Source organism: Vombatus ursinus, unplaced genomic scaffold (genome assembly GCF_900497805.2).
Source record: "Vombatus ursinus unplaced genomic scaffold, bare-nosed wombat genome assembly UNPS02001419.1, whole genome shotgun sequence".
In the NCBI taxonomy this organism is placed as follows: domain Eukaryota; kingdom Metazoa; phylum Chordata; class Mammalia; order Diprotodontia; family Vombatidae; genus Vombatus; species Vombatus ursinus.
This window is the reverse complement of record NW_020941197.1, coordinates 17,168,145-17,194,649: the sequence shown is the minus strand read 5'-3', so window position 1 is coordinate 17,194,649 and position 26,505 is coordinate 17,168,145. Positions and strand designations below refer to the sequence as shown.

The window sequence follows — 26,505 nt, the reverse complement described above, 5'->3', positions numbered from 1 at the left end:
AATGGAATATTACTGCACTGTAAGATATAATAACTATGGAGAAGCACCAAACATGAACTGATGAAAAACGAAGTAAATAGAACCAGGAAAACAACGTATACAGTGACTACAGCAGTGTTAGAGGAAAGCACAATGACAAAAGAAGCAATGCTGTGAAATTTTAATGTCCAAATTTGGTCCCAAAGAAGAGATGGGAGAAGACACTTCAGCATCCTTTTTGCAGAGATGGGGGACCATTTAATACTACCTAATATCAGACTTTTTTGATATATTGCTTGGTTTTGTGTAACTTTTTTCTTTCTCTTTTTATTATAAAGGATTGCCCTTTGGGAGACGATAGAGGAGAGATCATAGTGAGAACTGTAGGTTGTATAAAAGCAAAAGATCTAAAAATTATTTTGAAAGAAATTAGCAATGCCAAGTACAAGTATGTCTTATTTTTAGGATAAAGTGTGTTAAGATTGTAGTATCTTTAAGTTAGGAGGGACCTCAGAAGTCATCTAGTTTAATCCCCAACCGGAGTTCTAATGCTCTCTATCTATGTAAACTCCATAAAGAGAATTTTTGTAAGCAGAATCATATATTAAATGTACTCAGGAAATTTGATACATAAAATAATCTTAGGGAAATTATTTTATAAAATAAAATATTTTGTCAAGCAAAAACAAAAACAAAAAAAGGAAGGATAAACAACAACAACAGTAGCCTGCTAACTAGTCCTTTTAATTTTAGCCTTTCCTTCCTTCAATGCACAGTGCTTCCACTTTAAACACATAGCTTTTGTCTTACTACTCCACCTTTCAAAAACCTTACTTAAGTGGTCTTTCCTTGAGTATAAGACAAAGTCCAAGATCCTTAACCAGATACTCTAGGCCAAACAACCTGATGTCTACTTATCCTTCGATCCTCACGTACTACTGCTTTCTTACGTGAATACATCAGTTAGACGGGTCTTCTCACTATGTCCTAAACATACCATGTCATTACTGCTTCTGCAGCTTTGCTTCCTGTACATAAAAGATTCATCTGCCTAGGCTGAGCTTGAGTCATGCAGATTCTTAAAGGTCTAAATCTTTTCCTACCATACCAACCCTCAGTGATTTCTTTCAGTCAATCAGTAAGCATTTATTAAGCTCTTAGTAGATGTCAAGCACTATGCTTAGGCACTTGGGATATAAATACAAAGGATGAAACCATCTTTACTCTCCAGAAGCTTACATTCTAGAAGAGGAAATAAGAATATATATGTCAGAATAAGACAAGAAAAAATATGTACACATATATGCCTATATATATATATATGATGTGTGTGTATGTGTGTGTGTGTGTGTATGTGTATAATATGAATAAGTATAAAGAGAACAAATACAAATAAATACACTGCTGTTAAAGGTAGGGGTCATTTGCCATTTTCTAGAAAGGCTTTGTGTAGAAAGAAGATGGTGCTACAAATGTCTTTTTTTTTTAATTTATTTATTTTTAATTTTCAACATTTGCTTTTGTAAGATTGTGAGTTTTAAATTTCCCCCCTCCTTTCCAAGACAACATGCAATCTGATATAGGCTATACATGTATGATCATATTAAACATATTTCTACATTAGTCATGTTGTGAAAGAAGAATCAGAACAAAAGGGAAAAACCCTAAGAAAGAAAAAAGCAACAAAAAAAAGAGAAAATAGTATGCTTTGATCTGCATGTAGGACTCCATAGTTCTTTCTCTGGATGTGGAGAGCATTTTCCATCATGATGAGCCTTTGGAGCTGTATTAGATTCTTGCATTGCAGAGAAAGAGCAAAGTCTAATGAGGTTGGTCATCACACAATATTGCTTTTGCTGTGTATAGTGTTCTGATTCTGCTCATTTCACTCAGCATCAGTTTGTATAAATCTTTACAGGTTTTTCTGAAGTCTGCCTGCCCCCCATTTCTTATGGAACAATAGTATTCCATTACATTCATATACCACACCTTGTTTAACCATTCCCCCAATTGATGAGCATCCACTGAGTTTCCAATTCTTTGCCACCACAAAAAGAGCTGCTATAAATATTTTTGTACATGTGGGTCCATTTCCCTTTTTTATGATCTGTTTGGGATACAGACCTAGTAGTGATAATGCTAGATCAATGGGTATGTACAGTTTTATAATCCTTTGGGCATAGTTCCAAATTGTTTTCCAGAATGGTTGGATCAGTTCATAACTCTACCAGCAATGCGTTAGTGTTCCAATTTTCCCACATCTTCTCCAACATTTAACATTTTTCTGTTTTGTCATGTTAGCCAATCTGATAGGTGTGATGTGGTACCTCAGAGTTGTTTTAATTTGCATTTCTCTAATCAATATATATAGACAGCTTTAATTTCTTCATCTGAAAACTGCCTGTTCATATCCTTTGACCATATCAATTGGAGAATGACTTGTATTTTTATAGATTTGACTCAGTTCTCTATATATTTTAAAAATGAATCCTTCATCAGAGACACTGGCTATAGAAATTGTTTCCCAGCTTTCTGCTTCTCTTCTAATCTTGGTTGCGTTGACTTTGTTTGTGCAAAAACTTTTTAATTTAATGTAATTAAAATTATCCATTTCGTATTTCATAATGTTCTCTTGTCTCTTGTTTGGTCATAATTTCTTCCATTCTCCATAGATCTGACAGGTAAACTATTCCTTGCTCTCCTAATTTGCTTATCGATTCACCCTTTATGTCTAAGTCATGTACCCATTTTGACCTTGCCTTGGTATACAGTGTAAGATGTTGTTCTGTGCCCAGTTTCTGCCATACTATTTTCCAGTTTTCCCAGCAGTTTTTGTCGAATAGTGAGTTCTTATCCCAGAAGCTAGAGCCTTTGGGTTTATCAAACAGTGGATTACTATAGTCATTTACTACTGTATTTTGTGTACTTAACCTTTTCCACTGATTCACCACTCCAGTACCAAGTAGTTTTGATGATTTTAGCTGTGTCTTAAAAGAAAAAATAATTAAGGGTTGAACTAAGGTGGTGATTGACTATAGAGAGTCAGACGTGAGGTAGAGGTAGAAATAGCCATTTTTGTCAGCTGACTAATTATGTGGGGGAAGGAGAGTAAGGATTGATAATGAGATTATGAAACTGGGAGACTGGAAGACTGATTGTAGGGGCAGCTAGGTGGCGCAGTGGATAGAGCACTGGCCCTGAATTCAGGAGGACCTGAGTTCAAATCCAGCGTCAGACCAAACACTTGACACTTACTAGCTGTGTGACCCTGGACAAGTCACTTAACCCCAGTTGCCTCAGGGGAAAAAAAAAGACTGTGCCATTGACAGAAATAACAAAGAAACAGGTTTGTGTGGAAAGAAAATGAGTCCGTTGTCATGTTGAATTGAATTTAAGATGTTTCCAGGACATCCAGTTTGAAATAATCAGTGGGCAATGGGTGAGGTGGGGCTGAGGTTCAAAATTGGGATTGGGACTGGTGAAGGAGTGAGGGGAATGGGCAGGCGGGGTGTAAAGAGCAGGGCCCAGGACAGAGCCTAGGAGGATACCCATGGTGAGGGCACATGATTTGGATGTTGTACAGCAAAGGAGACCAAAAAGGAATAATCATACAGGTAGAAGAACTAGGAGAGAGAATGGTATCACCAAAATCCAGAGAAGAGAGTGTATCCAGGAGGGAGGAGGGTGGTCGGTAGTGACAGGTGTAGCAGAGAGGTCAAGAAGAAAGAACTGAGAAAAGTCTATCAGATTTGGCTGTTCATAGCTCTCTGTAATTTGGGAGAGAGCTTTTTTACGAGTGATAAGGTCAGAAGCCAGGTTGCAAAGGACTGAGGGGTGAATGAAGGAGAGAGAGGAAGTGGAGGCAATGAGAGTAGGCGGCTTTTTCTAGCAGTTGGGTTGAGAAAGAAAGATATGTAGGATGATGACTTAAGGGATTGGGTAGGGTCTAGTGAAGATTTTTGAAGTCTTGGGTGTATTTGAAGGCAGCAAGAAAGAAACTAGTAGAGAAATGAAGACGATTGGGAAGGGGGATATGATTAGGGATGTAATATGCTGGAAAAGATGGATGAGATCAAGTGCGCGTGAAGAAGAACTGGCCTTGGCAAGAAGGACCACTTCATTATTAGAGACTTGGGGAAAGGGGTTTTGAGAAGAGAAACAGAAGAGAGAACTTATGGTGTAAATAGCCTCAATTTTCTCAGTAAAGACAAAAGTAAATATTTTAAAGTAAGTTAAGGTCATGATCTAAAAAGGTAAAGGGAAGAGAAGATGTGATAAGCTTGAGGAAAGAAGAGATGATTCCATCTTTCACATTACCATCAGCCATTTTTTGTTTGTCTTACCTATGATTTCATCATTATAGGAACTTCCTAGTATGTAAACTTTCTCTTCTAATACAAATCAACAACTTTTAAACTAGTTATAGTCTTAGAGAGTTGCCTGGGGCCCTGAGGCTGAGTGACTTGACCCCAAATCACAGGGATACTCTGTGTGATATCTGAGGCTTTCTGATTTCAAAGCCAGCTCTCTCCATACTGCCTCTTACCTTCAATCAATTAGTCAGCAATAGTTAATTAAGCACTTAACAGTTAGGCCTTCCCAGAATTCACTATCGTGTGTTTACTAGTTCATACACTTTCCATAACTACCTACTGCTTTTAAGATAAAATACAAATTTCTCAAAGGCCACCTTTCAAGGTGCTTCACAGTCTACCTTATCTATCCTGTATTATTTTCCACAACTCCACAGCCCTCCCTCTGTTCCTTCAGGCCATTCTGTTTAGTGCATCCTAAATAGATCCCATTGATTCCTCTTTGCATGCACTGTTTTCCTTACCTGCAATACCCTCTCTCCTCTTCTCCACTCTTAATCTTCAAAGCCCAGTTCAAGTCTCACTTCCTCTATGAAACCTGCCAGTCACACATTGAACTTTTCCTTATCTTAATCTCTTCTATAACTGTCTTTAACTTTATTTTGATAACCATTCACTGTCATGATTTCTGACATATATTTGTTTATACATAATTTTTATATATATTGTCACTCCCAAAATATTCTAAATTCCTAGAGATCAAGGACCAGATGTCAAAATGGAACTCATTATCTTCTTCCTGCAGCCCCCACCCCCTCCTACCCGCCTTGTTGCCATAGAGGGCAACACCATCCTCCTGGTCCCTCAAGTTCACAACCTAGGAGTAATCCTGGATTCCCCATTATCTCTTCACTCTCTGTATCCAAGCTGTTGCCAAAGCCTGTCAATTTTACCTTTTCAACATTCCCTTCTCTTCTCTGACACTGCCACCACTTTAATGCAGGTTCTCCTCACCTCAGGCCTTGATTACTACAGTAGCCTGACAGTGGGCTATTGTAAGTCTCTCCCTATTTCAGTCCATTTTTCATTCAGCCACTAAAGTGATTTTCCTAAAGCACAGGTCTGATTAGTTCCATTGATGAGTTCTAGAGGTTTAGGGGTACTGGGACCCCGAGATCACAACATGCGGATCTTGCCCGAAAGTATTTGACCCAAGCTTTCTTTCAGCCAAAGACAAGGTTTATTAAAGATCCTCCACATTAGCCAGACTCTTAAAGAATCTGAGCATCTGTGAGCTATTGGCTAGAATCTGAGCAGTGGCTAGATTATAAGACTCCCAGCATCTTAGTGGAGACAAGATGGACCTTATATACAGAAAGATTATGTGAGGGATCTAGGAGTGGCCAAGTAGTCTATGAGGTAATAGAACCCTAGGCATAGTCTAGGGAGAATGGAGCCTAGATGGGATTAAGGGTGGGAAGTGGCCAGAGGACATAGGGAGGTTTAAGGGTAACAGAATTGGAAGACTGGGTATAGCCACAATGAAAGGCCAGTTGATGGGCTTACAGCCTCAGGTTAACACTAGAAATTTGGCCATGTGGGAAAGTTCAGGTTTTTCCTTTCTGGGGTCCAGATCCCAACCCCATCACCATTGGGTCCCCTCCTTCCCCCCCCTCCCCCCCCCCCCCAATAATCGTCAGTGGCTCTGTATTGCCTCCAGGATCGAATTCAAAATGTTCTATTTGGCATTCAAAGCCCCTCGTGACCCCTCCTACCTTTGTAGTCTTCTTATACCATACTCTCTAACACACTTCTTTAGTCCAGGTATAGTGGCCTCCTGGCTGTTTCACAGACAAGACACTTCACCTCTCAGCTCTGGCCATTTTCTCTTGACTCTTCCCCCATGCTTGGAAGTTCTCCCTCCTCCACTCCGACTGCTGACTTCTCTGACTTCTTTTAAGTCCCAGCTAAAATCCCACCTTTTCTGGAAGCTTTCCCAAACTCCTCTTAATGCCAGTGTTTTCCAAACCATTGTTAATTGTTTCCTATTTATCCTGTGTATGGCTTGTTTTGTATATATTTATTTGTACTTTGTTCCCGCCCACTCCGCATTAGATTGTAAGCTCCTTAAGAGCAGGAGCAGTCTTTTGTCCCTTTTTTTATTTGTGCTTAGCACAAATCCCCTGTTCATAGTGTCTGGCACATAGTAGGAGCCTAATAAAATGTTTTTTTTAATTGATTGACCATATCTAGTACTCATTTTGTTTTCCTCATATTACTTAACCACATAGTAATTCTGGGTTTTTTGTTGTTTTTTTTTTGTTTTGTTTGTTTTGCAAAGAATATGGTTAAAACTTTTTTTTTTTCTAAACCACAGAATAAGCAGTAATTTGCTCTATTTAAAAGTTGGGTTTGGGGTCAGGATACGTCAGTAAGTATGGTCTCAGAGTACCTAGAAGACAGAACAGACTAATACTCAATGTCCTGATGGCAGCTATAGGGGGTCATGATTAGAAAGGAATGAAAGAAAATAGATGCAGTAACAGCTTGTTAGAAAAATCTGAAACAAAAATCTGCTACAGTGAGTGAGTGAAGGAGTGTCTTTATTAATGCATCTTGTGAGATAAGCGGGCACTTGAGTGCACGTGGGCACTGGTTCAGTGGTAGAATCAACTTTTAAGCTGTTAGTAAGATCCTTACTCCACCCATCAGGGCTCCAATTGGTCTAGTTCGTCTGAGTTACACCCTTCCTAGACAGCTCATCGCATGTTAATCCATGTTCTGTTAACTCCTCCCACTTAATGGGTCCCACGTTCAAAAATGGCAGCTATCTCCGCCCTTGGGGTGTGTCAGTTCATAGCCCCATCCTTGAACCCAGCTGGTTGCAACCTTTTTAGTCTCTAGGGCTCTTTCTTTAGGAACTAGTTGTTTACAGAAAAGTTTGGAGCACTTTATGATTGGTTGAGGGACTGTCCACAAAATCTTGGAATTTCTTGTCCTGCTGTGGAAGCCTAACTCCCTAAAATCATTCTTACAAGCTTGCTCGCATATTTGTACAATTTAAGCCACTCACTGTGCATACATGTGGGGCCTGGCATTTCTAAGGACCAACTCTAACTATATGTTGTGCCTTGGTAATTCGTTACATACATGATTTCCTATATATTTCCTCAGCTAATGCTGATTACATTCCTTTTGTTCTATAATTTCTCATATTTTGCTCAATTCTTTCCCATGTTTTCCCCAAACTCCTTCACATTATCTCCCCAGTACATGAGAAGCTTACTTTCGTTTTCCAGTTGTTGTTTGTTAATTATCTCAGTAACTGCCATACTCAGGCTAACATCTAATGCTTCTCACTCTCACTTTATGATCAGCCACCTCTTTTCTTGGTAACTGACTAATGAAAGTTAAATTTGGAAATAAAAGCTTTCAAAGGTCAGTTAACATTTCTAATTGAAATAATAAAATGGTGTTTTTTAATTGTTTTTTTTTCCTTCTTTAAAAAACATTTCTTGTTATGAGAATGTGATTTTCTCAAGTGCTCAGTTTACTCAGTCTGGCATAAAATTTCTTCTCATTATCAGCATTGAAACTTGAGGGTGGTTTTTTGTTTTTTAATTTTCATGAACCAAGTGTATTTAAGGACATGAGATTCTATCCATCTTCTTCCCTTGAGAGATTACAACTAGTATTTAATTTGAATCATTCAGAACAGATCTGAATATACATTTTAACTTGTACTTTTAAACATTTATATTCATGGTAATACACTGTTAAATCATGTAAAACCTAATATAGCAAGAAAGCAATGAATCAAACTCACTGAATTAAAAAAAATACAGCACTTAAAGAGACATACAAGATTTTAAGATTCTTCCAACCTGAACTTTGGTTTACTTAAAAATAGTAATATCTTCTGGGGAAAATTCTCTTAATCCAAGTAGCATATTATTGTTACTTAATCTAGCTTTCCATTTACACCTGAAAGAAACATGAAGAGGGAAATTCTGTTACCCGATAGTAATACCTCACCTATCTAGAGCTTGGCTATCTCACCTATCTAGAATAAAGTTAAGAAAAAATTAGGAAGGAAGCTAAAAAGACCTTTGAATCACCAAAATAGGTGTCTTCATTAAATAAAGTGTGTGAATTTTACTCATAGCAGAGCTTCTTAGTCCTTTATTCAGAGTGTATTGACTCTTACTATGCACATAATTTTAATAAACTTAATTATCTGGTTTCCAAGGCCATAAAAATTGCAAGAAGCAAAATGGATAGGCACAGGGCCTACTGTAGGCAGGAATAATTTGTGTCACTTGGCAGCAAAGAAGGAGACAGAAAAATTGTAAGGAAGAAACAATAGGCAGAAGAACTCAAGAAAATTAATGGTCTAGGGCCACTTTCTATGAGGGTGAACCTCCAAAAATACCTTAATAAACTCTAAGGGCACCACTCTGTGTTACATACAATAGAGTATAAAATTTGATATTCATGAGGCTGATTCTGAGTTATGAAGAAAAAGCTAAACTGTTTTCAATAAACTCTTCTTAAGAAGGCAGAGAGATTCTCCCTTCCCTCTATTACTATTAGTCCCCTTCCCCTGGAAATTATTTTGTAAATATTTTGTACTTTCTTTTCTGTGTATGTAAGCTTTCTTCTCTGTGTATATAAGCTTACATTATGTAGATTGTCAGCTCCTTGAGGACAGGGGCCTGTTTGTTTTTGATTTTGTGTCCCCAATACCTGGCACTTATTAGATGCTTAATAAATCCTTTTTGAGTGAATAAATGAAGTGTAATGTGTTTTTGTTAGAAATAATTAAAACTAAAGATGTTGTTATTTAAAGGGGATTAACTGCTAGTCAAGAGAACTTTGCCATCCAGAATGACACTGTGGTCCAAGGATTCTTGGCTACTGTGATCTGGCTTTAGGCTTATCTATCCCTACAGCAGCTTTTCTCTAGAAAAGACTGTTTCCAGAGAGTAGCACTTATCCCTGTGAATGCTGGTTTATAGGAGTGCTTTGTCATCACAATAGGTTATTTTGATTAAACCAAAGCAACTATTTGTTTCTTTTCTACTCAGAACCCTGCATAAAATTACATTTACTAAATAGAGAACAAATGAGTTGGGAAGTATAATATTTTAAGGGAGTAATATAACCAATGCAAGGTGTGGGCTCTGAAAATTATATATACTTCGTCAAATTTATGGCTTGTTTAGTTAATGCATCAAGTGACTGAGGCATTAGGAATTTCTTTTGGGGAAAATGGTGGTCAAATAAATGGGGCAAACAGGAAGTAATTGAAGTGTCCTGAGTTAATGCTTGTTTACAGACACTAGCCTTTTTCTTTTTCTCCCCTTCCCTATTAAGAAATTAGGTGGATTCTGGTAGTATATAAGTTATTTTCTAGGAATGAATTAGGAAATTTAAGTTGCTACATGAAAGGCTTTCATCTCACTAAGATATCTTACTGATTAGCAAATTACCACATAAATGAACTCAGTGACACCCTTGTGTTCTGAAAAGGTTAATACAACTTCCTAAAGTGTCTAGTTTAGAGCATGGAGCAACTTATGAACTGGGATAACTAAGTGAAATTCTTATTAAGTGACATTATGTATATAGCTGTCCATTAGGCACTCACTAAAGCCTGTATTTTCTTTACACGGAGTGTCCCAAAAGTCTAAGTGTGGTGTTAAGCCTCCAAAGTGGGAATTAGCCTCTGAGCCATTAAAGACCTCAAGCACCAGTAGAATACTGAGCTGCCAATCTGCAGAGTCACAGCAGAAAGAATGCTAGATCTGGACTAATGCTAAGACCTGGACTTTGAATCTTGCTTCTGCAGTTTTGGGGGTGACCTTGTGCAAGTCATTTCTCCCTCTGTGCCCACTTTAAAAAAAGATAGGGTTGAGTTAGATAACATCTAAAGTCCCTTTCAGTTTGAACACTAGAATGTATCTTATTTAGCATTTTAGGGTCAAAGATTTGGAGATTGAAAGGACCTTCAAGATAATTCTCCTATTTTTATGGATGAGGACATAGAGAAAGGAAGTGACTTGCCCAATGTCACATAGATAAAAAGCAACAAACCCTGAATTGAATCCTAGCATTACAGTCCAAATCTTGCTCCCTTTCCACTGTACAATGCTTTCTCTTTCAAATCTAAGTTCAGCCCCCTACTTAAGATTAGGTAGACCAGCCTAGGCGGGGTGGTGCAGTGGGTAGAGCTCCAGGCTTGGAGTCTGGAAGATCTGAATTCAAATGTGACCTTACTAGCTGTGTGACCCTGGGCAAGTCACTTCACCCCTCTTTGCCTCAGTCATATGTAAAATGGGAGGGAGCCCACAAGAGAAGAAAATGGCAAACAATTCCAGTATCTTTGCTAAGAAAATCCCATGGAATCCACAGGGTCACATAGAGTCAGACATGACTGAACAACTGAACAACAAGATGAACCTACGTGGCAAAGCAGAGATTCAAACTCTAGTCCCATGGCTCCAAATTTAGTGGGAAAGTTCAGAATTCTTTCCACTGAAACACACTGCCTCCCTTCAAAGATGTGGACCTGGGTTCAAATCCTGGCTCTACCACTTATTACCTAGGTGATCTTAAGCAAGTCACCTAAACTCCTTAGGTCTCAGTTTCCCTGTCTTTACACTGAGGAGACTGGACTAGAATAGACTCCAAGGTCATTTCCACCTTTAAGTCTGTGATCCTTTGATTCCTGTACTCTTGCTGCTTTATACAGTTTTGGATAATTTTTCTTTGATATGGGTGGGATGATAGAATAGTTTCTGTTCCCATAATAATTTCAGTAGTACTGTGCCTGATTTAAATTGTGTACTGCTGCTAAAATGCTTCAAGATTTCACCATATCTTTTTATAAACTCTCAATCTTGTAATATCTTTCTTTTCTTAGGATATGAACGAGTCTGCCAAACAAGAAGATATTTTGGAATCTACAACAGATGCTGCAGAATGGAATCTAGAAGTGGAACGTGTACTACCACAACTGAAAGTCACGATTCGGACTGATAATAAGGTATGGAGAGACAGAAGAGGCATCTGATGGTGGAGCTGGCTGCTCCTGTCAGTACTACTATGATGGTGTCCCTTCTCCCCCCTCCACCCCCAAAATGAGCCAGACAAATGCCTGGCTGAAAGAACCAAAGGCACCTTCCTCCTCCCCTGCCTTTCCCTCTCTCTCTTCCTTCCTCCCTCCCTCCCTCTCCCTCTTTCTTTCTCTTTCTCTTCCTTCTTTCTTTCCTTTCTTCCTTTTCTTTCTTTCTTTTGCTCCATTGTATACCCAAAGCAGAATGGCACTAGGAGATTTGTTTTAGATTTGTTCTGAAGTTCCAAAGTGGTTGGGAAAAAAAAATGCTCTTTTAAAGTACTGCCTCAATATTACCCCATAATGGACCTTGAAATCTGTTTCATTTTAGGGTTGACCAAACTAGCTCCCATGACAACTACAGAATTTATTGGAATTTCCAGAGGTTTCCTGGACTTGACTTAGTTTTATTCCTCTTTCCCTTTAACCAGCTTGGTTTAGGAAAGAAGGATCATATTGTTTTAACAGTCATCTAGTGATTATATAAGATGATTCCTATTTGCTTATTCCAGGGATGTTCTCACATCTCCTATATGTCAATATGTCAGTAGGAATTTCTTTTTCTCTTATTAGATCCTACTGGAAATCTTAATTTAACTTATTGAAATTTCATTTAAAGCTTAGCCCTCTTAGGGAGAAATCTTATCCAAGACTTTATCAGAAGAAATCTACTTTTTAAATTAAAAGTTAATTTGTTATGATACCAGGTAGTGTAATATAGTAAAATGTTAGTAAATGTTTGCATGTTAGTAAATTAATAATAATAATATCATGGACATTTTTAATTTTTAAAAAATTTTACAAGCAAATGCTCAAACTTAAAGATCTCTTTCATTACTTAAATATGTGTATTAAAGATATTTTTATTTCTGTGTTTCCACCAAACATGCTACATAATATAACTAATAATAAATATTATAAATCACAAATGTTAATGGGTATAATAGCATTTAGAAAATCAAATACAGGTTAAATCCTGTAGCAACAAATTTTACTACAAAAAAAGTTTCTGTATAACAAAAGGATTTCTAGACCCCTATTAATACCTGCTTCTCCTTATGATCCAATATGACAGAATCACAATATGCTAAAAAGAATTTGCATAATAAGATTTGACCTGTATTTGATCTTGTAGCAGCTTATCCACATTGTAGGTATTAGGACCTAGCAGGAAATAAGGAACTTCATAATGCTAGCTTTTGCAAACCCAGTCTTTAAAGGGGATTAACCAAAACTTTCTAGGTTAAAAAAAAATGAGACATGAAGTAGATATGCTAGTCTGATTAGGGACTCTGATGGTGATTGAGTTCAGGAACAATGGACTTGCACTGAAGACTTGCCAGGAGTTGCCTCGTGGACTGGCCTTTATCTGCACAATTCCTCCATCCCCTTCAAGCACTACGTGAACTTTTTGGCCTAAGTTTTTGTAATATATTTAAAAACTATTTATGTGCTGTTTGGTTAAATGGTGTTGAAATATTCAAAGAAGGAAAAAAAGATTTTTTGCCTTCAAGGAGCATCTGGCAGTAGTTGGTTATAAAATGATGAGACCATAGGAGATGGGTGCTGAATGAGTCAGAGTTACGAAGCAGGAAAAAAGTACTTACTGTAGTTTCATTTTGGGGAAAGTTTTAGACACAGAACACACTGAAATGATATGGTAGCAAAATGTTAGATTTATAATCAGAGGACTAGGGTTCACTGCATTTTCTCCCAGGGTGACTTTAGACAGAGCAACTTAACCTCCCTAGGCCTCTGTCTCTTCATCCATGAAATGTGGCAGTTGGACTAGATTTTCTCCAAGTTTCTTCTGACAGCTTTGAATGTTGTGTTCCCATTAGCGCTTAGCACTAGGACAAGTGTATTGTTATGGAGAGAAATTAAAAAACAGTAGTAACTATTTCCTATTAATGAGACATAAGGACATTCTAGATAAAGAATTTTAAAATGTGAGTTGTGTGGGTGATCAATAGCTTTGTAAATGAAAAATTTTCTCAAAGTATTAAGGAAAGCAAATTATAAGTAATGAGAGTTGAATAGCAAGTTTAGTGACAGAGGTATTTGAATTTGTAACTAGGGATTTATATTTCTGTTGGTCCTTGCTATGCAATTAGTCAAGTTAAATTGATGGGGGAAAAAAAGTTAGTGCTAAAGGAAGCAGTGTGTGGCTATAAAGTTGTTGAGACATAAGGAAGAAAGTGTGGTGTGGCTGTCAAGCTATGAAGAGGTGATAAAGGCTGTTAAGGACTTTAAAAAGGGATTTCGATGCATTAAAATATTTGGAGGTCAAGCTCCCAAAGCATACAAAATGTACTTGTAGGGGGCAACTAGGTGCAGTGGAGTCAGGCCCTGGAATCAGGAGGACCTGAGTTCAAGTCCAGCCTCAGACACATGATACTAACTAGCTATGGGACTCTAGGCAAGTCACTTAACCCTGATTGCCTCACAAAAAAAAAAAAATGTACTTGTAACAACTTAATATAAAGTGTTCCTAAAGAAAGAACAACTTAAGTTGTTAATTCCTTTTCAGACTGGAAGAATATTTAATGCTTATGGCTTGGCAAAGTGACAGTTTGGTTGTTGTTTAGTCATTTTCAGTCATGTCTGACTGTGATCCCATGGACGTCTGTGTTCCTAGGGTTCTCTTGTAAAGATCCTGGAATGGTTTGCCATTTCCTTCCCCAGTAAAGTGACAGTACAATCAAAGTTAATATACAGTTTCAATGCTCTACCAATCAGACCATCAAAGAGAGAAATGGCAGAAATTGATAAAATAATAACAAAATCTATTTGTCGAAACAAAAAGTCTAGAATATCAAGGAAAAAAGATGAAGGGGGAATAGCCATTTCAGACCTCAGACTATATTTTAAAGCAGCAGTCATCAAATCTATATGGTATTGGTTAAAAAATGGAAAAATAGAAAAATAGATCCATGGAATGGGAAGAACTGGACAAGGGAGAATCAGAAATAATGGAACTCTGTCACACAGTGTTTGATAAACCTGAAACCATAAATTTTTGGGGAAAGAACTCCTTATTTGATAAGAACTTCTGGGAAAATTGAAAAGCAGAATATTGTAAAACTGCAAACAAGCAAGACTTCAAAGAAGAGATCTGACAAGTCACAGTATTTCCTTCCCCAATCCCCTTCCTCCGCTATCACATATACACACACATTCCTTTGCAGATGTGGGAGGTTGATGGGTGTGAGCATTCATATATTTTTATGTTTTTGAATATATCAATTGATTTTGTTGCATTTTTTTTTCCTTTTCTCCTGCTATTTCTTTTTTCCTTAAAAAGTTATTTTTTATATGGAAGAAAGTACAGGGAAAGATTTAGATGATGTAAGAACAAAAGATATTAGCAAATATTTATTTTTAAAAGGTACTTAGATTAAAAAGTATAAACACCCACAAATAGTTTTGTTTTTTTTTTTTATCTCAAATCAGTAAGGGGCATTTTGCAATCATTCAACAAGCATTTGTTAAGTATCTACTAGATGCTAGATACTAGAGATACAAATGCAAAGAATAATATATTTGCTTCTCCCAAAGAACTTGTATTCTATCAGGGGAAACAAGAACATATATAAGCATCCCAGAGTATAAATAGAAAAGAAAATAAATGCAAATAAATTCAAGGTAGTTAGGGAGAGAGGTATATTAGCAACTGAGAGAATCAGGTAGATGTTGGTTCTTGAGCTAAATCCTGAAAGAAGAATTCTGTGAGGCGGAAGTGCAGAGGGGTGGTATTTGAGACATGAGACACAAAGAGAGAAAAAAGAGAAAAGGGCAAAGGACGGATCCTAGTTAACACTTATGGTTAAAGGTCATAATAAGCAAAGGAGTGGTCAGACAAGTAGAAGAACCCGAAGAGAATGAAGTCACAAAAATTCAGAGCGTAGAATACAGCCAGGAGGAGAAGGCAGTCAACAATGTCAAATAAAGCAGAGGTCAAGAAAAATAAGGGTTTGTGAAAAGATGATCAGATTTGGCAATCAGTAATTGATAATGTTGGACAGAACGGTTTGAGTTGAGTGATGAAGTCACAAACCACATTGCAAAGGGTTAAGTGAGGAGTGAGTGAGAAGGAGGAAGTGGAAGCAGTGAGTGTGGTTGGGTTTTTCTGGTTTGAGACAGAAAAGAAGAAATACAGGACAGAGATGAGTGAAGTTTTTCTTGGTTTTGGTTTTGGGTTTTTTTTTAAGAGGGGGAGAAGTGATTGTGTTTAAAGGTAAATGGGTCCAGGTAAAAGGTAAAGGACACCAGAGGAAGACAGCAGCTTTGGAAGTGGAGAGAACTGAGACTGAAGTGTGGGGCACTGCTTGGGGCTAGTTGAGAATGGGGCAGGATGGTGCCACTGGGTTGGGACTCTGCCCAAACGGGTATCAAATACAAACAACCTGGGGCATTGCCTGGTGCCACCCACTGAATAGTGGGACCCTTCAGAGACTGACTTTAGAAGAAAATTTGACGTATGTCAAGAGTTTGGAGCCTACAAGACTGTCATCCAGAAGAGGAAGGGAAGGAAAAGGCAACTCTATATTTGGAGCTAAAAAGAAAAAACAAATTTGAAGTTCTGAAGAGGGGCAGGAGCTTGAAAAAGAAGCAGATATTTGTCATCCAAAAAATGGCAAAAATGGCAAGAGCTGTCATGTAAGAGAGCATCCTTTAAGGGTCAGAAGAGTAGAATGTAGTGGTGGGTGACTCTCATGGATCAAGGACAGCATGACAGACATTTGTCAATCTGTTAACAAGAGAATGGTCTGCCATATTCCCAGGGCATGCAACCAAGCCATACCAGAGAATCTCCTAAGCTTTGTTTAAAAAAAAGAAAAAGACTTGGCTGCTACCTATTTGTGGCGATTCACCTGGGCATTCATAGCTACAGGGAACCTAGCAAATACTACAAAGTCACTTTCTGGCCAACAACTCTAATTCATGCCGACTCCACTCTGGCCAGCATCCATCCCGATTTCTTCTCCACAGGAACTTTGGACTTCATCCCTGGAACCACTCAGGCGGCTCATAGGTGCCGCCTTTATCTTGTCTGGAGCCAGGTCTCTTTTGCATTTATGGGCTAGTAGCTCCTAACCTCATTCTTAGTGCTTTCTTCTTCACCCTTTCCCTTCAACTCTTCCTGCCTTTCCACCTCCCCTTTATGTGCTCTTTCCCCATTTGCATGTAAACTTCTCGGGGATTCCCTTGTTTGCTTCTTAGTTGTATTGCCAGTGCCCAGCACACCGCCTAGAATATAACAAAAATTTAATAAATACTTTAACTACCTATCTATCTATCTAAGTCTTGGACAAAAACCACTGAAGACCATCAGGGACCTAGAGCCACAATAGTTACCTTGAATGGCAACAGAGAGCCCAAATCCCACATACCTACTCAAGCAAAAACTTAAATATGACAACAGACCCAATACTTTTCAAGAAACTCAGTAAGACACTGTAATGAATGAATTTTCCACCCAGGCACTACACAAAAACCTCAGCCAGAAGCCCATGAGCTATTGTTCATGGAAAGAAAGCCTTCTAGCAAAGCCAGTTCCAATGAAGGCGAATTAGCTAGCAGCCTTCTGACACAACCAGAGATGAGATAGAGATGTAAGGTTTTCTGTTTGGAGATAGCAAGAACAGAGGACTTCCCTGAGGATGTCCCAGCATGGTCAGAAATCCACAGTGTGGACCTTAAAAGCCCCTGGGAACAACAGCACCAGCGTGTGCTTGGCAGCACTTAGAATGGGCCACTCTAAGGCTCTACAGCCAGTCATGAGGCAACATAGAGGGCCCTGAAGATCCATGAGGGACTAACCCTTTGAGGCAGAGGTCAGTTCAGGACTGTTAAAAAGAAATGGATTTTACATAAGGATTACATGACTAGCTAGCAGAAATGAAGTAAGAAATTCAAAAATGAAATAAAAGTTCTATGGAAAAGAATTGGAAGGTAAATAAATAGCTCAGAAGAGAAAGTAGTAAACCTTGCATATTAACTGAAAATTAGATCAAACAAAATTCGGTAAAGCCATGAGAGAGCAAATAATAGAACAAAATTAAAAGATTTTTTAAAATAGAAAATGTAAGATAGATATCTGATAAAAAAAAAATTGCTCTGGAAAATAGGTCAGGGAGGGATAATTTAGGAATCATTGGATGTCCTGAAAACCATGATTAAAAAAGTAAGACCTAGATACTGTATTTCAAGGAATCATAAATGAAAACAGCCCAGATCCATTAGAAGCAGAAGCCAAAGTAAAGATAGAAAAAAATTGACTGATAACTTTCTGGAGGAAACCAAGTCCTAGGAATGTCCTGGTCCAAATGCACCGCTTCTATATCACAGAAAAATATACATCAAGCAGCCATAAAGAAAGAATTCAAATACTGAGGAGCCAGTAAGAATCTTGTAGGACTATAAATGATACAGTATTACAAATGCGAGGAGAAAAGTAAAAGATGGTTTACAATCAAGAATAACCTAACCCACAAAGCTAAGTGTAATTCTACAATGAAACATGGATCTTTAATGGAAGAAAGGACTTTCAAGAATTTCTAATGAAAATAGCAGAACTGAGTAGAGATTTTGAAATGTAAACATGAGACTCGGAGAAACCTAGAAATATAAAGCTATTTGAGCAATTAGATGGGATTTATGCTTTGGGGGTGAAGAAACAAGAACAAAAAAGTTTATTCAAGTTCTTAAGTAACACATTTTGAATTTGAAAAAATCCAGAACCTTAGTATCTTCAAAGGAGAGAAAGATTAAATAAGATGAACATAGAACCTTGGGGGTGGATTGTCACAGTTTTGAGAGGAAAAAGAAGAGAAAGTAAAAAGAATATGAAGTATAGAAAGAAGGAAGAGGAAGGTGGAACTTGCACTTTCTCACGATTAAGATGTGTGAGAAGAGTATAAAAACATGGAGAAATAGGTAGGAGGGAGTAGGCATCAGATGCACATCATTTAACCCATCGAAACATTGTAAAATGTCGAGAAAACAGAGGGAAATTCAGAAGGAAGCACCAACAAGCCAAACAGTTTTAAAAGTAATATAAAGTTAATCTAACATTGTTCTAGCTTATTTTGATCTTTGGGGATCCTATTTTTATTTTCTAATATATTAGTTTACCTTCTTAATAACTTCATGCCATCTGTCTTTATCCAAACTATTGATGAGTGTTGAACAGGAGCATAGCTGAGGACTGAGCCCTCTCCTCCTAACTTTTAGTACTTTTCTGTTTCTATTAATGCAACCGTAACTGATCTTTTTTTTTTTTTTGTAGCTGCAGCATATTGTTAGCTTTTAGTCAGCTAAAACTTCTATGTTTTTTCGTATCAGTACTCTTTGAGTATGGTCAGTCAGTAAACATTTATTAAACACCTGCTATGTGTCAGACACTGTGCTAAATGCTCAGGACACAAATAAAGGCAAAAACAGCCCCTGTCCTCACAGTTCACAACCTAATGGGGGAGGTAACCATGCAAAGAATTATGTACAAACAAGCTGTATACAGGATAAATAGGAAATAATCAGCATGGGGAAGATACTAAAATTAAAAGGGATTAGAAATGATTTCTTAGCTGGGACTTGAGGGAAGCCAGGAGGTGGGGATGAGGAAGGAGAACATTCTGGAAGGAAGGCATTGAATGACAGCCAATGAAAATGCCTGTAGAGTCAGGAGAGGGAGTGCCCTGTTCAAGGAGACCATAGTATTGAAGAGTAAATAGGGATATGTAACAGCAATAAGACTGGGAAGGGCTGGGGGAGAGGAGTTGTTAGGAAGGGCTGTGAATGCTAGACAGAAGATTTTACATATTTGATCCTAGAGGTGATAGCGAGCCACTGAAGTTTAGTGAGTAGGGAGATGACATGGTAAAACCTGTGCTTTTAGAAAATCATTTCAGCAGCTAGAGTGGAGGCTGGTCTGGAATGGAGAGAGACTTGAGGCGGCAAACCAACCAGCAAACTATTGCAGTGATCCAGGTATGAGCAAATGAGAGCCTGTACCAGGGTGATGGCAGTGTTAGAGGGGAGAAGGGGGTATATTAGAGAAAAATTTTAAATGTACATAATTGTATTATTATGAAATTCACATCTCTTCATCTCCTATGAAAGAATATTGTAACAGACTCTGCCAAGTGATTTCCTGGCTACCATGTCTGCTTGTTGTTACCAGGTCATTTCAATCATCTCTAACTCTTCACGACCCTGTTTGGGGTTTTCTTGGCAAAGATACTGGAGTAGTTTGCCATTTCCTTCCTCAGCTTATTTTATAGATGAGGAAACTGAGGCAAACAAAGTTAAGTGACTTGCTCAGGGTCACACAGCTAGATTTTTGACTCAGGTCTTCCAGACTTCAGGCCCAGCACTCTGTGCACTATGGCACCACCTAGCCGCCCCACCTGCAGCTGCTATCAAAGAAAGAAAGAAGTATAGTAGGGTCCTATAGCCATTATAATACATTTTAATCAACCATCCAAGTAACCATTTCAAACAATATTTAATAAACATACCTCCAAACCTAACTAGCAAAAACATTCATCCTTGTTCTACAACCCTCAGGTAAGAATCTGGTTTTAATCATTACACAGAGAATAGCACTCACCATTCATCTGTAGTGTAGATGAAGGAATTCTATCACTAAATATAGGGAAGGCAGAACATTTGGTGATAGGATTCCTTCTAAAATAGTTCTGTTTCCTCTTCTTTATGATATCCAGACACACAGAGACCAGTGACGATACCTTTCTTCTATTCCACTGCCCCAATTTCAGTCTTTTTTTCCCCTAATCATGTCTGACTCTTTGTGACCCCATTTGGGGTTTTGTTGGCAGAGATACTGGAGTGGTTTGCCATTTCCTTCTCCAGATGAGGAAACTGAGACAAACAGGATTAAGTGACTTGCCCAGGGTCACATAGCTAGTAAGTGTCTGAGACCAGATTTGAACTCAAGAAGATGAGTCTTCCAGACTCCAGGCCTAGTGTCCTGTCCACTGCATCACCTCGCTACCCCTTACTACCCTGAGTATTCTGTCAGTGGAACTTCAATCCTAAATGACCCATTCATTGCAGTGCATTATTTCACCACTTATTAGTGCTCAGAAAAAATATTACATCTCACAGCAATGTATAATATAGGAAAGTAACATATCAAAAAAAAATCATCATCCTTAATAATCATTTACTAAGAGCTTACTATATGTCAGGTGTTATGCTAAGCTCTGGAGATGCAAAGACAGGCAAAGGAAGTACATGCTAAGGATATTAAATAGGTTTTTCTCCCTCAACATTTAGTAGATCCACATACTCTAGTATTTAGAAAGAATTAGACAGTTTGAAAACTTTGTACTTACCAGACATAATAGAACTGATTTATTTTAAGTAGTAAAATTCAAGGTTTAGGCAGAAGAGTCATATTGTTAGTTAAAAAACATTTGTTCTTTGATATTTCTATTTACTGTTTCTTGAAGTACATCATCACTTTTTAGTTTGCATTTTGGTAGTAAAAATATAATGACCCAAAGTTATTAGATAATCACCAGTCTTTAGGAATTCTCATTTTCAGCCAATTTGGCCTAAATCAATTATTTCCAATTGATATCAAAAACATTTTCTTTCTGCATTTCAGATTGAGCAAATGCAGCTAGAGGATCAAATTTTATATTTTACAGATTGGTTAGAAAAGTAGTATAATAAAGTCAGACATCTTCCATTAAACTTGATGTAGTAAAATAGAATTATACACTAGACCATTTACAAGGTGCTAATGAATACAAATTATCTGTACTTTTCACATTCCAAATAAATTTTATATGAAAACACATTTTTAAGACTTCTTTTAGGTAATTATCTCCTCAAGCACTCACTTTCCTCTTTGAATTTAAGGAGTTAGATGCTACCTCAGATTCCACTCTTGTTCAACTCCTGGCTAAAACAAAAATTTATTTTGGCTAAAATGACAATCTGTTACATTACATATAACAGCTGTTAAAATTGACAGTTAAAACTTTGCCTATAAGCATGTGTACGTGTGCGTGTGCACACAGACACATGCACACAGGAATGGATTAAATTCTCTTTAGGATCAATGTATCATTCTTTGCGTTTAAATTCGTTTTTAATGGAGATGGGGAAGACAAGTAATAAAGGGCAACAGTTATATAAACTCATTATGAATTTAACTTTTAAATGGCTTTGGATCAGTTGTAAATCAGTTTAGTTGGCACCTAACCAAACACTTTACCTTCTTGACCTTCTAGCAGAAAGTTCAGATTTGTTCCTTACTTTGCTTGCCAGCAAAAAAATACAGAATGGGAGCAGCTAGGTGGCACAGTGGATAGAGCACTGGCCCTGGAGTCAGGAGGACCTGAGTTCAAATTCGGCCTCAGACACATAACTCTCAATACCTATGTGACTCTGGGCAAGTCACTTAACCCCAATTGCCTCACTTAAAAAAAAAATACAGAATGTTAAAGCTCGTTTTTATTTCTTCTCTGCATTTTACAATGCCCAATCATTGACAACATGCAACCTAATGACAGTCTTTTAGCTGCATGCCAACTCTCCATTTCGTGGGCTAGCCATAGTTTTAATACTGGGAAAACTGAAAAGCAGTCAGGTAGAAACTAAGCTCCTGTTGCTTAGCACATTCAAACCATCACCTTTTGCTACAAATAGTGCTCATAGAATTAAACTTTATTTTAACATTCATTTTTAAATTGTCAGTTCCAAATTCTCTCATTCCCTCCAGCCCCTCTACCATCCATTGAGGAGGCAAGCACTGTGATACCCAATTATACATAAGAAGTCATGCAAAACATCTATCTTAGCAAGAAAAATAAATGAGAAAAATGTGCTTCAGTCTGCACTACATCAATTCTTTCTTTGGAGGTGGATAGCATTTTTTTTTATCGTGAGTCCTTTGGAATTGTCATGTATCATTGTACTGATCAGAGTAGCAAAGTCTTTTATCTTTACAATATTGCTTTTACTGTATACAGTGTTCTTCTGGTTTTGCTCACTTCATTTTGTATCAGTTCATATAAGTCTTCCCTGGTTGTTCTGAAACCATCTCTTTTGTCATGTCGTACAGCACAATAGTATTCCATCACAGTCATATACCATAACTTACTCCTCAGTTGATGGGCATCCCCTCAATTTCCAATTCTTTGCCACCACAAAAAGTTACTATAAATGTTTTTGTACATAAAATCCCTTTTCCTTTCACTTTGATCTCTAGGAGTTTGATTGGTATGGCACTGAATAAGTTCTTATATTATTAAATTGGCTTGGCCTACCTATAAGCAGTTAATATTTCTGCAGTTGTTCAGATCTGTCTTTATTTGTATAAAAGGTGTTTTGTAGTCCTATTCATATCGTTCCTGGGTGTATCTTGGCGGGTAGTCTCTCAGGCATTTTCTACTATCCGCAGTTATTTTAAATAGAATTTGTCTTTCTATCTCTTGCTACTGGGTTTTGTTGGTAGTATATAGAAATACTGGTGATTTACGTGGGTTTATTTTGTATCCTATAACTTTGCTAAAGTTGTTAATTGTCTCAACTAGTTTTTTAGTTGATTCTCTAGGTTGTCTGAGAATGTCATCTTAGCATTTACAAAGAGTGATAGTATTGTTTCCTCATTGCCTATGCTTATTTCTCAGTTTCTTTTTTTGTCTTATTGCTATCGCTAGCATTTCTAATAGAATATTGAATAATAGTTGTGATAATAGACATTATTGCTTTGCCCCAATCTTATTGGGAAGGCCTCAAGTTTATTCCTGTTACAGATAATGCTTGCTCTTGGTTTTAGATAGATATTACTTACCATTTTAAGAGAAATTCCATTTTTTCCTATGCTTTCTAGTGTTTTTTTCCCCATAGGAATGTGTATAGTATTTTACATAAAGCTATTTCTGCATCTGTTGATATAATCATGATTTTTGTTGTTTTTATTATTGCTGTGTTCACTCATGCTTATGGATTTCCTAATATTGAACCAGCCTCGCAGTCTGGGTATAAATCTCCCCTGGTCATAGTATAAGGTATTTGTGATATATATTACTGTGGTCTCCTTGCTAGTATCCAGTATTTTATTTAAGATTTTTGCGTGAATATTCATTAGGGAAATTGGTCTATAGTTTTCTTTTTCTGTTTTTGCTCTCCCAGGTTTACATATCAAAACCATATTTGTGTCATAAATGGAATTAGGTAATACTCCTTCTTTCCTTATTGTATCAGATGGTTTATGTAGTACTGGAATGAATTGCTCTTTAAATGTTTGGTAGAATTTGCTTGTAAATCCATCTGGTCCTAGGGATTTTTTCTTAGGGAGTTCATTTATGACTTGTGCAATTTCTTTTTCTAAGATAGGGTTATTTAAGTATTCTATTTCCTCTTCTGTTAAACTGTGCAATTTATATTTTTGTAAATATTTATCCATTTCACTTAGATTGTCAGTTTCAGCGGCATATAATTGGGCAAAATAACTTGGAAAAAATTGCTTTAATTTAGTTAATTCACCCTTATTTGTTACCAGCAATTTGGTTTTCTTCTTTCTTTTTAAAATCAAATTAACACATGGTTTATCTATTTCATTGTTTTTTCCCCCATAAAACTAGATCCTAGCTTTATTAATTCAGTGGTTTCATGTTTTGGTTTTTTTTACTTTCAGTTTTACTAATCTCATCTTTGATTTTTAGGGTTTCTATTTTTGTGTTTAATTGGGGATTTTTAATTTGTTCTTTTTCTGGTTTTTTTAGTTGTACCAGACTCATTGATCTTCTCTTTGTCTTATTGATGCAGGCATTTAAAGACATAAATTTTCCCCTAAGTTCTGCTTTGGTTGCATCCCACACATTTTGATATTTTGTCTTATTGTTGTCATTATCTTTAATGAAATTATTGACTGCTTCTGTTCTTTGACTCACTCATTCTTTAGAATTAGATTATTTAGTTTCCAATTAATTTTTAACCTGTGCTTATAATGGCCTTTATTGAATTTGTCTTATTATATTACAAGTCTTCCTTTCCTTTGTCATGGGAACTGCTAAATCTTACATGATCCTGACTGTGGCTCAACAGTATTTGAATTGTTTCTTGTTGCTTACTATATTTTCTTCTTGACCAGAGAGCTCTGAAACTTGGCTATAGTATTTCTAGAGGTTTTCATTTTGGGATCTTTCAGTTTCTGTTTTGCCCTCTAGTTCTGGGTAGTTTTCTTTTATAATTTCTCAAAATGTGATATCTAGGCTGATGTAGTCCAATATTCTTAAATTATCTCTCAATCTATTTTCCAGGTCAGTTGTTTTTCCAGTGAGATATTTCATATTTTCTTCTATCCCCCCCCCCACTCCTTTGGCTTTGTTTTATTGTTTCTTGATGTCTTGTGGAGTCATTAGCTTCCACTTAACCTATTCCTATTTTTAAGAAATTATTTTTTTAATGAGGTTTTGTATCCTTTTTTCCATTTGGCCAATTCTACTTTGGGGGGAAGTTATTTTCTTCAGTACATTTTTTGCACTACCTCCCTGCCCTGGAACTGTAACCTGAAACCAGGGTTCCTATGTCTTGTGACTAGACGCACTCCACTCCCCCTGGAACTGGGACCCGGAACTGGGTAATGAGCAATGGAGTTGCCGCCCTACACCTAGTCCCACACCTAGTGCCAGCACAGACGTCCCCTGTAATCTCTTTCTAATCAACTGTACGGTCCCCTTATCATCTCTTGGCAGTGAGAGCTCTTGGTATTGCTTCTGCTGCTGCTTCCAAGGCCCCTAACTGGTGTTGTTGCTGCCCTCCTAACCAGCCCCCACTCCAGTGCCACAGACGTCTTAATTCCAACCTCCTAAATTGTTCTGGGCTAGAAAACTGTCTCACTCTGACCTTTTGTTATTTATGCTGCTCCAGAATCTGATTTGATGCATTATTTTAAAATTGTTTGGAGGGGATTCGTGGGAGAGTTCTACTAGAATCTTGGCTATTCCTACCTAACAGTTGGTTTAAGAGAAATACAGTTAGGGAGCAGCTAGGTGGCACAGTGGATAGAGCACTGGCCCTGAAGTCAGGAGGACCTGAGTTCAAATTCAGCCTCAGACCAAACACTTGACATGTACTAGCTGTGTGACCTTGGGCAAGTCACTTAACCCCGATTGCCTCACCAACAAAAAAAAAGGGGGGGGGAGAAATACAGTTAGGAAAATAAATCCATTGTCACCAAGATGTATATTATATTTTCCAGATTCAGACAGGCAAAACTTTTTTTATTATATAGCCTCTTGAATTTGCTGTATCACCAGTGCCCTCCATTGGCATGTATAATTGAGAGTTGATCACAGATGATGAAAAAATTGGTTTGTTCTCTCTGTGAAATGGTCCCATAGTGAACCAAAGTGTGAGGTAAGTGCCACCTGCCCTTCAGCCCTCAAAGTCCAAACTGAATACGTTTCTAACCTAAGATGGAGAGAGGCCAGATGAAGGGTGTATTTCAAGACTACCTTTATAATAGACTAACAATCCATCTAAGTACCAGATTATCTTGAGTCCAATGCTTAGGGTTATAATTGAGAAAGGCTCTGTAAGGCTAAGATTTAGCAAGAAGAAATCCTTGGCAAACTTCATGAAATATTTCATCTGTACATGTGGTGTTGCATATGATCACGCAACATTGGTTGTTTTGAGATTTTACTGTACAGCACTGGGGAAGCAAGTGAGAGATCATTGCTTATGCCTCACGACTCTCCTAAAATGGGGATAAGTATTATGTTCAAAACGCACTATCTGCCAGGGTCTTTCTCAACCCACAGGCAAAAGAAAGAGCAAAGAAAGGCAAAGAAAACTGTCTTCCCTTCTCAGATGGAAACCCAGTCCACATGGAGTTTTCCAAACCACATGCAGCTCTCCCCACAAGAATCTGGGACCTGAAGTCAACTCTTTCAACTTTCTCAGATGAGAAAACTCTCCTCAGTGGAAACTCCTCCATGATTTCTTCAGTGCGCAAAGCTGTCCACCTGGGTCTGGACCAAAAAAGATCCCTTTCTACACAGGGCATGCCAAAATTCTCTAGGGTCCCCCTGGTGATCCCCTAAAGTA

The 26,505-nt window shown here is 37.6% G+C and overlaps 1 protein-coding gene across 1 annotated transcript in view; it reads left to right on the top strand.

Annotated features, from left to right (window-relative positions):
- Positions 1 to 26,505, top strand: part of IFT57 (intraflagellar transport 57) — a 76,351-nt gene that overhangs the window by 21,391 nt on the left and 28,455 nt on the right. Inside the window, exon 6 of the mRNA XM_027868201.1 lies at positions 11,218 to 11,340. Coding sequence (XP_027724002.1) covers positions 11,218 to 11,340 — 123 coding nt within the window. The remainder of the gene's footprint in view (positions 1 to 11,217; positions 11,341 to 26,505) is intronic.